Source organism: Balaenoptera borealis (assembly GCF_965194805.1).
Source record: "Balaenoptera borealis genome assembly, chromosome: 18".
In the NCBI taxonomy this organism is placed as follows: domain Eukaryota; kingdom Metazoa; phylum Chordata; class Mammalia; order Artiodactyla; family Balaenopteridae; genus Balaenoptera; species Balaenoptera borealis.
The window spans coordinates 22243875-22256251 of record NC_138877.1 but is presented as its reverse complement, the minus strand read 5'-3'; the positions used below and the strand labels follow the sequence as shown (position 1 = coordinate 22256251).

Genomic DNA, 12377 nt, shown 5'->3' with positions numbered 1-12377 from the left:
CTTCACTCATGTTTTATACATTAGCTGGATCCTTCCTCAAGGGCCCTGTGCACTTGATCGACAGTATAATGTCTGCGTCATATCTTAACTACATTTTCCTGGCTTAAAGGTCAAGATGGCGGGGAGGGACCCCTTCAGAGTTATATTAACAGGGCGGGTGAGGCAGTTCGTCATGCTATCAATCCTCTGCTTCAAAATCAAGGAAAAAATGAAAATCTCTCCCCTCCCAGAAGGGGCAGAAGGTATATCTCTAGGCTGGTCTCTACCAGGAGTGCCCAGTCGCTGTGAGCTCAGCACAGGAAACGGCCAGCTCTGTCCCCCCTCTGCTTACCATCCGTTTGGTCTGGAGGTCGAAGTGGAGGCTGGTGACAGACGTGAGCAAGTCCTTCCAGGAGGAGATTTGGGAAGGCGGTGGCGAACAGTACAGTACAGGGGTGCTCGAGGATGGAGCGCGGTCTGAGCACTAGGGGCTCCTTGTTTGTAACAGGGGGCTCGTCATTTCCTCTTCACAGACATCATGAAGACAGCTTTACCATTTTCCCGATTTTTTTCTTTTTTTGGCTGCTTCGGGCAGCATGCGGGATCTTAGTTCCCTGACCTGTGATCCCACCCGCGGCCCCTGCGGTGGAAGCGTGGAGTCTTAACCACTGAAGCACCAGGGAAGTCCCACCATTTTCCTGATTTTATAGTGAGGAAACTGGGGGCTCATTTAACTCCTGAGGTTACAGCTAGTAATTGCAGGTGGTGTCCATCAGGGAGGGGAAAGCACCTTTCACCTGCGAGGTGAGGTTATAGAGCGGAGAGTATCTATAGGTCACTTGATGACCATGGCTATGAAGTGAAGAGCCCTGGGCGTGCGTCTCTCTGTAAAACAGCTGCCACTTTACAGAAATGCATCCCATTTCATTGCCCAGCAGCTTCTGGGGTGATCCTGTGGGGATTCACTTTTGGGAATGTTTGGCAATTTTTTGCTCCTTGTGATGCTCTGGGCTAATTTTCTCCTGTCTTCTCACTGAGTCATTGCAGAATTGATTAGGTCAAAAGGACCACAAAAGGAAAATGTCAAATTAGCCCCACACTGCTTTTAAGTGAAATCCTTCGAAAATTGAGCACAGCGCACCCCGATTAACCATTGCAGAAACAGTCCTGGACCCTCCTCACCTATGAACGCTGCCAGCTGCTGGCCATCTCGCTGCCTGTCAGCCCACCAAGACTGTGGGAAGAAAGTAGGAAAGAAGGTGAAACTCAAATCTCTCCATTTTGCTTCCATTGTGCTTCTTTACCAAAAAATTCTATGGAGATAGAAGCTCAGGCTAATGGTGGAAATTAGATTACGATTATATGTATATTGATCTTAATTTTGTGGTAGTTCTTACATAACCCAGAAGTAAATAAAAATGGACCCATTCTATTTTTTAAAATAGTATTCTACCTCTACAGAGGGCCAGTGCTGGAGACCTAGCATCTTACGGGGGTCCTGTGTCTTGTTTCTTGGTTAGAATTGATTCTGATTTGGACCCGCAAGGTATGAGGTGTTTGGACTTGACTATGCTCAGATGGTGACACACAGTTGCCTCGGCATGTCTGTACTCACAGGTGCAGAGTTTTGTGCATTTACACCTTAAAAGCATTCACAGGGAGTTCCCTGGTGGCGCACTGGTTAAGAATCTGCCTGCCAACACAGGGGACACAAGTTCGATCCCTGGTCTGGGAAGATCCCACATGCCGCGGAGTAACTAAGCCCGTGCACCACAGCTACTGAGCCTGCGCTCTAGAGCCCGTGAGCCACAACTACTGAGCCCGTGAGCCACAACTACTGAGCCTGCGCGCCTAGAGCCTGTGCTCCGCAACAAGAGAAGCCACCACAATGAGAAGCCTGTGCACCACAGCGAAGAGCAGCCCCCGCTTGCCGCAACTAGAGAAAGCCCACGCTCAGCAATGAAGACCCAACGCAGCCAACAAATAAATAAATAATGTTCCTTTTTAAAAAAAATCAGGTAGAACCTTTAAAAAAAAAAAAGCATTCACAGCTTTGCGTGTGTCCATCAAATTGTTTACAGACGCCAAAGAAAGAGCCCAAGATTTTAAGTCAGAATACCTGGGTTCAGATCCCAGCCCCACCACTTATTAGCAAGCCACTTAACCTCAGAAACTCCCTTTGCTCGTTGTAAATTAAGATTAGATGCCTCCATCCAAGGCTTGTGGCAATAAGTGAGATAACCTATAAAAAGTGCTGAGCAAATTGTGAGACGCCAGTGGATATTAGTTGCAGTCATTGCATTTGATCACATAATTGCTGTCACTGTCTACCTGGACCTGTGGACCCTTTTCTTTCCCTAAGGTCCCCAGGAGAGGAGCATTCACTGAATCCCGTCCAACTGAGCCCGCATCACTCTCCCTGCCTGTCACCTCTGGGATGTCCCCTGAAAATGAGGCAGGGCTCCTCTTAATGTCTTAGTCTCTCTTTTCTGATGGTTTCTTTTTCAAATCATCCCTTCCTCTACTAATAACCAGTACTTGAATGAAACATACTATATATCAACCTCTCTGCTTTTCTCTAGTTGCTCTAACTTCCTTCCATTCACTATTGGGGAATGACTCCCTGCCTGTTGGCAGACAATGGATTTCCTCCACTTAGTGAACCACCAGGAAGCTACTAGTGATGCCCCTACAGAAATGACCACTGGTTTGAAACACCATGTGCGACACTGTGGCATTTCCCACACCGGGATGTATATATTCGTATTGAAGAGGAAAGAACTACTCACTTTCCTTGAGCCAAATAGAAGTAACTTGGGAGCATATTGTTAAAGCCCATGCTTTCTCTCTCTGCAGGACCCAAAGATTAGTACAAGTCTGCCCGTCCTGGATCTCATTGATGCCATTCAACCAGGTTCCATTAACTATGACCTCCTGAAGACAGAAAACCTGAACGATGAAGAGAAACTCAACAATGCAAAGTACGTAAATAAACCTGAGGTCGGGGAGGAAAGGATGAGCCGGCATCTGGGCAGCTGTGAACTCTAGTGCCTGTGCTTTCGTGCAAACGCTTTTAGGTTCACTGTTGATGCTTTTTCTTCTCATGACTTACTGTGTCCCATCTTCATTATTTTCAATACTGGGCAATAGCAGTTTAAGGCTCCAGGTGTTAGAGGGAGCAAGACAAAAACGATTGATAACAATTGAAACAATTGAAATTGAAAACAGTTGACTTCTGATTGATAAGCAAGCCTGTAATTTCATAAAACCAATTTCCTAATCATAATCTGTGGGAGGCTTCCTGAATAGAGTTTGTACACGGTGCGTGCAAATATAAACATTCTATTTGTGAATATCTGTGGATATGCATGGGCAGGGGTGGGGTTCAAGACCAGAGTCTTCACCAGCTTGAGATCAACTGCCATTTGCTTTACTTGTAGAATGAGGGTCAGCAGAACCCAAATTTGGTCTGTTGTCAGCTTTTATAAATCAGGTTTTATTTACATAGTTTCTATAGCTCTTTCCCTGATACAATAGCAGAGTTGAATAGTTGTGACAAAGCCCACAGAGTCTGAAATATTTGCTATCTGGTCTTTATGGAAAGCTTGCCTTCCTAGAGGGATGACTTTCTACCCTAGAGAGGTGCCTTTCTCAGAGCAGGCTGTATTAGTTCCTAGGTCTGTCATAACAAAATACCACAAACAAGGTGACTTCAAACAACAGAAATTTCTTCTCTCACTGTTGTGGAGGCTAGAAGTCCAAGATCAAGGTGTCGGCAGGGTTGGTTCCTCCTGAGGGCTTTGATGGAGAATCTGTCCCACACCTCCCTCATCCTTGGGCTTATAGATGCACCACTCCAGTCTCCATCCCTGTCTTCACATGGCCTTCCCTGTGTTTCTGTGACTTCACGTAGCTGTCTTCTCCGTGTGTGTGTATGTCTGTGTCTCTTCTCCCTCTCTTATAAGGACATCAATCATACTGAATTAGGGCTCCAACCTACCCCAGCATGACCTCATCGTAACTAACTATACCTTAAGTAACACTTTTTCCAAATAACATCACCATCTGAGGTACCAGGGGTTAGGGCTTCTGCATACGTTTTGGGGGGGGGGCAGTATTCAACCCATAACACAAGTCCAGGGTTAACGAATGACTAGTACCCAGCAGCCCTGATGTGTATCCAATCCCAGCAGCACCCTTCTCTCTGTGCCCAGTTTGGGAAAGTGGGGACACGTGTTCCTGGTATGCTGATGTTTAGCACAATCTAATGGAGAGAAGAGAATTAATTCAACAGCAGTTACAGTAGAGTGTGAGGGATGGTATGGAAGGAGGATCCCAGGGTGCTGTGGAGGGGGCAGGAAGGGAACTGAAGCTCTACCAAATAACATCTAAGCTGGGACGGGTTGAAAGGACAAGTAAGAAGGAGCTGGACGGGTGAAAAAGCTAAGAAGAATATTCCAGCAGAGGGAAGAACATGGATGAAGACCCAGAAATTAAAAAAAAAAAAAAGGCCTTGAACCTAGAGATGTTCAAGAGGGATGTGATTAAGTTTAAGGAACTCGCCCAGGGTTTTACAATTATCAAGTGGTTCAACTGAAATTCAAAGTCTGACTTCAGAGCCCAGGCTCCTAAGCACTGTCCTGTAAGGGCAAGATACAAAATTACTTAGAAAAATGGGTAAAAAGAATTATATGGAATCCTAAAGGTGGCTATGGTGGCAGGATTGTGCATGGTTGGTTTGGTTTTTGAAGCTCTATATTCTAACTTTTTAATAATTTTTCCTCTATTTTATAATGGAAAAATTAATTTTATTTCATTAATAGTTAATATAGAGGAAGTGATTGAGAGATGGACAAAGAGAAAGAATGGGGATGCTCTGGCCCGATGCTCTTAAATTAGTTTGATCAATAAAGTAAGAGTAAAGTTATTTCAGGAGCGCAAAGGGAGTAATGGGGCTTTGGGTGGAATGGAGAATCTCTGGAGTAGCCACTGCAAGAAGTTACTAGATAATGAATGAGGAGAAGAAAAGAACTGCCAGGTAATAGGGTGGGCTCATTTGAAAATAGACTACAACTAATAAAAATTATCTTCATATAACTATAAACAGAGCAGACATATTCTGCTACAGCTATGGTAATCTTATGTGAAAAACGTGTAATATAAAACTCTGGTTATTCTACTATTATAGTGTCATAAATAAATACACATACATGGAGGCGAGAATTAGAATGGAACAAGGAAGGAAGGACTTGATAGGTAAGGTCGAGGTATTACAGATGCATTTCCCCTTTTTTCTGCCTTATAAAAATGTTTCTGTAGTTGAAATGGTGTCTGCAGACTTTCCCTAGCACACATTCTTGTTCAGTTCTATGACTTTTTCTGCCACTGTACAGCCCAAGCGAATAAGCATGCTGTAGGCACCAAAAGTGGTGCTAGCTAGGAAGCTCTCTAAGGACAAATAATAAATTTGGTAATTATCACGAGGCTGGACAGCAAGTTTGACAGAGTCAGGAGCTTTGTCAGGCCAGCATTTGCCCTCAAATCTCGGGAGGAACCCAGTGATTGGCTCCAGCCATACCAGGAATGAGCTCTGTATAGTAGATAGTTTATAGTGCCGAGTAGAGAGTATATAGTATAGATTATATAGAATAGACCATAACTATAGACCATAACTATGATCCTCAGGGGTCCCCTTCTTACTTGCTTAGGCTCCCCTCATTCTTCCTCTTTTCTCTTTTAGGTATGCCATCTCTATGGCCCGAAAAATTGGAGCAAGAGTATATGCCCTTCCAGAAGACTTGGTTGAAGTGAACCCCAAGATGGTCATGACAGTGTTTGCTTGCCTCATGGGGAAAGGAATGAAGAGGGTGTAAGGCCCAGCGGGCGGGACTGGAGGCGCACACGCGTTTCTGACTGCTCAGCACCGGGTGCTCCCAGGAAACACGGGGACAAGTCAAACCATTCCAACGTTTTCAACTTGGTGACATTCTACTAGGTTCCAGACAAAATGTGTATCTGTTCAGCCAAGTAGCCTTCGTGTATTTAACAAAAAGTGCTTTATTCTTTGCAAAAGACCCAGTCTCTTACAAATTTTTTTTTATTATTGAATTGATTGCTTTGAAAATCTAGAGACAAAAAGAACTTATTTTCCAGGCACCCTTTCTGCTTTTGCCACTATAGTCAAGTATAGAAGCTGTAGTGTTGTTAATTTTAACATAATCTTTCAAACCAGCTTAAATCGGCTGCTTTCTTGTTTAGGGTGAGAACCGGGAGGGGAGAATCATCAAATCAGCCCTAAAACCGGCTTCTGGAGGCCAGCGTTTGGTCTGTTACGAGCCTCCTTCGTGTAGCCCTTCTGCACCCTGTCTCCCTGTGACTTGGCTCTCCACTCTCTCAGAACTCTGCCTTCTCTGTGGACGACCTCTGCCGGCCGTCCTCCTCTTGGGGCCATTTGGATCATCTGTCAAATCAGTCAGGCTGTTGGGATCTCCAAGAGTCTCTGGTAACCTGAAGACCTAAGACTCATCATCAGAGCCTTTTCTCAGAACTAGGGTCCCAAATGTCATCAGATTTTATTTTTTCAGCCAATAGGAAGCCCTCTGTTTTTAACCCTACGATTTGGGCTCTGACCAGATCTAACATCTTGAATACTGTGCCTTCAAATAGATTCTTACTTAACTCTTGGTGGAAGGTTCTATCCAAGGAGGGTGTCATTGAGCAGCAAGACACTAGGGGGCAGTGCAGAGCCATAACAAAGCATCTGTTCTTGGGTGCTGCCTCCCCATGTGTTTAGCTCTGTGTGTTAGGTCTAGTTATTGTGGTATGGCTGAATATCTGGTGACTGGGAACCATCTTGCTCTGATTTCATTTGCTCTTAGATCATAGTGCACGTGATTGCTGCCAAGCCATAGCACCGATGTTTACTTTTTTGGTACCCTCAAGCTCCCAGGGGCCATATGTGCCAATGTCCAGTGACCCCCACCTCACCCCCGTACCCCAACACACACACAGACACTCACACACACACACACACACACACACTCACATACACACATACCTAGCCAGGTGTCAAGCTGGGTAATAACTGGCTGCATTGCTTTGCGAAGAGCTAGTGACTGGATAGTTAAAAGAATTCCAAAATAAAACCAGAGGAACAGTGTGAATTTGAGCAGTTCTAATAGACTATGCAATTTCCTTGCAAACTTACCAAAGGCTAAATAGCAACCGAGCACCGGGCACCAACACTAGACCCCCTCTATCGTGCTGGAAGGGCTCATCAATGAGGTATCTTCTTTAGGGGTGGTATGTAGTGGAACTTAGCCATTTTTCAAAGCAATTGAAATGCATCGCCCCAGATCTGCTCCACGACATTGGGCTCAGGAAGCCGACATGTTGGCTTCTCCCGGCCCATAACCTGTGTTTCTGCTGCATCTGAATGCGAAGTGACTGGCTTTGTCTTAATCTGCACTTCATGTAGCCTCAGACAATTCTCCCCCATCTGCCTCCAGGAAGAATGTTACTGCCTTAAAGGACAATGAAGAGAAAGTAATGCTCAAGTTCTCTCCAAATAAAATGTTCCCTGTATTGGACGTCTTCTGAAGGTTTCGTAAGAGTGTACTCTAACTTATTCATTCATTCAGCCAACACGCACCGAGGGCTGAAATGTGCCAGGCACTGTGCACGATTTTGGGAAAACACCTGTAAATAAGGCAGGCATTGCGCTCAGCTGATCAGGAAAGACTGATGATAAACAACTCCACTGACAGCTGTGATGAGTGATTGATGCGGGCAGGGTGAGACAGGCTTACAACAGAGAGCCATCTAAGGAGAAATATTTTAGCTGAAAGCTGAAGAGTAAGTTGAAGGGAGTTGGACGAAGAAGAGGCTAAAATGAAAGGTTTAAGACACAAATTCTCAAACACACATTGAACCCAGTGATGAACAAAAGCCAGACTTGGGAATTGGTGTGAAACGGCTTCTAGAATGATTCGAGGAGGAATCTTTAGGGCTGGCAGTGCCTGGGGTCTCCTCTCTAGCCTGGCTGGGCCTCACTTTGGCTGGCACAGGGTGGGAGGCGAGGTGTACGCTGAGGAATTCTGCTGCAGCCGGCTCCCGCGGGTGGGCTGCTGGGACAGAAAAGCATCTGTTTGGCAGGGTCACATTCTGCGCTGCACAGGTGTCACTCGCCCACACAGCTGCTGGGAAGCTGGGCTTTTGTGCTTAAGCTGTGTGTCCTGGCTTCACCAGCAGCAGCTCTTTGGAGATGGCTCTTTCCTGGCCTGACATTCCTACAGCTTCTACACTCAGGAGGTAGCGGCCTGCCCTACATATCAAGAGCTTACCAATATTAAGTGTGTTTTTGTGTGTATAAGACTGCACTGATAGGTCCTGACCAGAAAGACTGAACAGGTACAGGAAAGCAGAATACTATCAAGGGAAGAAAACTAAAACTCTTGGAGACGAGAAGGCTAAAGGAGTACAGCCATCTGAACACGATAATTTTTCTAAATTTAAAAGTTTGCTGTTACATTTTAGCCCATCCAAGTATGACATCAGAAAGTAAAATCGTAACCAAAGGGTCTGCAGTGGAAAGCAGGCCACCTTCCCACCCCCGTGTCTAGTGATGTGCTTTGAAGCCAGCTCATGTTGGCTCCACCTGGCTCCAATGTTAAACCATTGTTATCTTGAAATTGGCCATGGTGGGCATATTTACACCATAGAAATAATCAAACTCTACAAGTAGGTGTTTTTATCCCCAGAGATCTGGTTTACCAACCCACCACTACCTCTGTCCCAAAACCTCAGTTCCCCTCGTCAGTGACCACTGTTACCAATTTCTTTTGTATCTTTCTAGAAATAGTCTACGCACATGTTACACACACACACACACACACACACACACACACACACACACACACACACACACCTTTTTATTGCAAATATTAGCATACCATACACTTCATTCTGCATCCCATTTTCTTCACACCAAACCTTGGAGACTGTTCCACGTTGCCGAATATAGACCTGCCTCAATCTTTTCAGCAGGTGCACAGTATTCTGTTGAATGGATGTGCCAACCTGTATTTAACCAGTGGCCTATAAATGGATATTTAGGTTGTTTCAATCCTTTGCTATAGCATATAAAGCCACAATGAATATTATGTCCACTTCTTGTGCTCAGAATGTTCATTTTAATGTAACAGGTACTTAAGTTTCTGCTCTAGCAAAGGTATTAAACACTGTAGAGGCACACATCAGTCCTCCTCTGAAGTTTCCTTGAAGTATTTCACAAAGAGCCCTGAGCTGGGATGGGCCCTTGAGCCCCTCCCATCTTCTCCATTTCATGTCCAAAGTACGTTAATCCAGTGGGGAGATAATGGGCACATGCAAAATGTACTCAAAAGCAGGATGTGATAAATGCTATAACAAATTTGTCCATAAAGTATGGGAGCTCAGGGGAAAGATGAATTCTGAAGGAAGGGTCAGCAACATTTTGCAGAAGATCTGAGCCCCGACTAATGAGAAGTGGGCAGGAATCATGCCTCACCATGTTGATGTCTCCAGCAGTGCCAAGCACTTTCTCGATTTTTAAGGAGAGCTGGGTAACTGAAAAATCGATTTGTGTTAGACATGAACAAATGTTTCCTGACTGTGGGAGATGCCAGAGAGAAGTCACTGTGAGAAAAGTTGTGAAATAGACCTACCTGCAGAGTTTTTAGAAAGGGATGGATTCCTGTTTGTTTGGAAATTATGCCATTAGAGCCTGTCTTGAGACAATGCATAGGACTAGATGGGCTTTTCAAGTCTCAGCCAATCTAGTGATTTTATCCACCTAAATGCACACACACAATCTAGTCTGTCCCGTGGAGCACAACGGTGGTCTCGATTATAAAAAGTATGGAAACTCAGCCCACCTTACAGCAGCCCATCTCAGACTGATGCTTAATGCACGAGAGACATTCCCCTGTGCTCCCAGTGTCCCTGGGCGGCTCCTAGGGCCCCCTTCCCTGTAGTTACTGTACCTGTTGTCATTCAGCAGCTGCTGAGATATCATCGACTTTGCTCTCTGTCCCCCACAACGCCCCAGTGTACCAGTGCGCTTGGATGAAATGCTGGCAGTGCCCTCTTAGTGAGCTTGACATGGCACGTCTCTGCCGGCCTCACGAGCCAGTAACCGGAGCTGAAGCTCAGCACAAGTCAGCAGTGCTGACTGATCCTCTTGTGAAATCTAGTTCCTTTGACAGTTTCCTAATAAAATTCCAGGAATTAAACTCTCAGCTGCCAAGGACTGCTCTTTCCACGGTGTCCTCGCCCCCTATTTTCCAGAAGGCAGAGTTTACCAACGGAGGCTGTGTGTAGGTGACCAAAAAAAAAAAAAAAAAAAGGAAAAGGAAAATTGTGTAAATGTTTTCTCATGTCTAAAGTCTACATATACTTAACCCACCTTAGGTCAGACAAAAAAGCACGGGTAAGCTAGTCAGTACCCACCATCTCACCTTTAACAACTCGGAGAGAGGTCGGCAAAATGGCAGGGATTTTTATATTATCTGGCATGTCAAAATTGGGGAGTTCCATTTCAATAAGTGTTTTGGTTAATAAAGAGCTATCGTGTATAATTTTTGGAACAGTAATTTTTAGAGGATTAGAATGCATGCAAATATTTAATTCTAAAGCTCTGTGCAATACAACATAAAAGTTAATGATTCCGCAGGCATTTTTGGATTGGGCCAGAGACCACAGACCCACCGTTAAGAGTCAGAATGTTCAAACCTCCTTGCTCTAAGTTTGGGGCTAAGACCAGGGGCACTTGGAAGCTGCTTAGAAATGCAGAATCTCAGCCTCACCCCAGACCTACTGAAACAGAATCTGCAGTTTCATAAGATCACCACTTAATTCATGTGCGCATTAAAGGTTGAGAAACACTGTCCTAAAAGAAGATCTGCAGTTGATAGTCAGTTGCATTTGAACCAACTTTAAATTAGATTACACTTTCCCAGTAACACTGGACTTGAGAGATTGAAAAAACCCTCCACTAGCATTTCCCCATCATCATTGTTCATTTGAGGTAGCCAAAGTGGCTCTGCCCTCCATCACCCAGCCTTGTCCTTTGCTGTCCCTCTCCCCCATGGCCCCTCTCTTCCCTGTGGCACCCGCTACCAGCCACAGGCCCCAAAAGCTTCATGTCCCTGGTCCTGCTGGGTAACTTAAGGTGTCTCTTGGCACTGCCTTCTCTTACCTGCTGCCCAGGGCTGCTGCTTTCATGCATCCGACCCAGTGGGTGCCACAGCACTTAAGTCTTCTCTCTTGTTCCTTCAATACCTCCATCAAACCTACTGACTTTTCTCCCACCATCTCTGGAGCAACCTCTCTATGACTTCCAGTGACAGCTAGCTGACTTAGTAAACCAAACTGTCCCGGGGGAGGGGATTGTGGCCCCTCAGTGCCTACTCTTTTCTCCTCCAAAACATGCACCTTATAATGACTTTCCAGGGCTATAGCTTCATCAGTGTTATCTTTGCCAATTTCCTAAAGGCAAAGAGAGAGCAAAGTGCCTTCCAGATAAACAGCTATAATATGCAAAGGTCCAGAGGATGGAAGAAGATGGTTATCTTTGAGGAACTGAAAGACTAGTATGGCTGAAGGAAAGGGAAAATTGCCATATCATGAGAAACAGATGGACTAGAGAAAGGTTTAGAGCTGATTCTCAGACTCAAGTGTGCTTGAGAATCACCTGGGGAAGTTGTCAAAACACAGACTTTCCAGATCCCACCTTGAGATTCAGTGCTTAGAGGGCTGGTGGGTCCAGGAGTCTGCATTTTCCACAAATACTCTCAGAGATTCTGGGACTCACAGGCCACCCCTGGAGAAGCACTAGTCCAACCCAGCTGTTCTCAGCCCTGGCTGCACAATGGAATCATCTCAGGAGATTTACAAGAAGCTGGTGTCCATGCCCCGCCCTCTGAGGTTTTGATATAATTGATCTGATGTGTGGCCAGGGCAGCTGGAGATTTAAAAGATGCGCAGGTGACTCTAATTACCAGTCAAGTTTGAGAACCAATGGGATACAGCCTGGGGTGCTCTTCAAAGGGGCGGCCTGGGTGGAGCATCTTAAAAAGCGGATAGACTGGTAAGAGGGAGTAATGGTTAGAAACGGGGAATGAAGGGATGGAAGTGCTTCAAGGACGAACCCTGCTTTCTTCACAATTTAACCATCCAGCCAACAAGCATTTGCCTCTCTGGGTGCCTAGTAACCTTCCTGGTGCCATGACTCCCAGGCTTAGTATTTGTAGCCAAAACGAGGGCATGAGAACCTGGCTTGGAGTTCTCTGTCTTCGAGCCTCAAATCCCCCTCTTCAATGACTCCCAAGATGGCATCATCTTGCCTCCCCCCTCAGAAA

At 45.4% G+C, this 12377-nt stretch overlaps 1 protein-coding gene across 5 annotated transcripts in view; it reads left to right on the top strand.

The window, feature by feature from the left end:
• The window catches only part of LCP1 (lymphocyte cytosolic protein 1), a 63038-nt gene extending 55459 nt beyond the window's left edge, over positions 1 to 7579 (top strand). For all 5 annotated transcript variants that reach the window (XM_082365460.1, XM_082365458.1, XM_082365457.1 and 2 more), the window contains 2 exons: positions 2836 to 2960; positions 5720 to 7579. In XM_082365460.1, coding sequence (XP_082221586.1) covers positions 2836 to 2960; positions 5720 to 5852 — 258 coding nt within the window. In that variant the 3' untranslated portion in view covers positions 5853 to 7579. The remainder of the gene's footprint in view (positions 1 to 2835; positions 2961 to 5719) is intronic.
• Positions 7580 to 12377: the final 4798 nt, after the last annotated feature.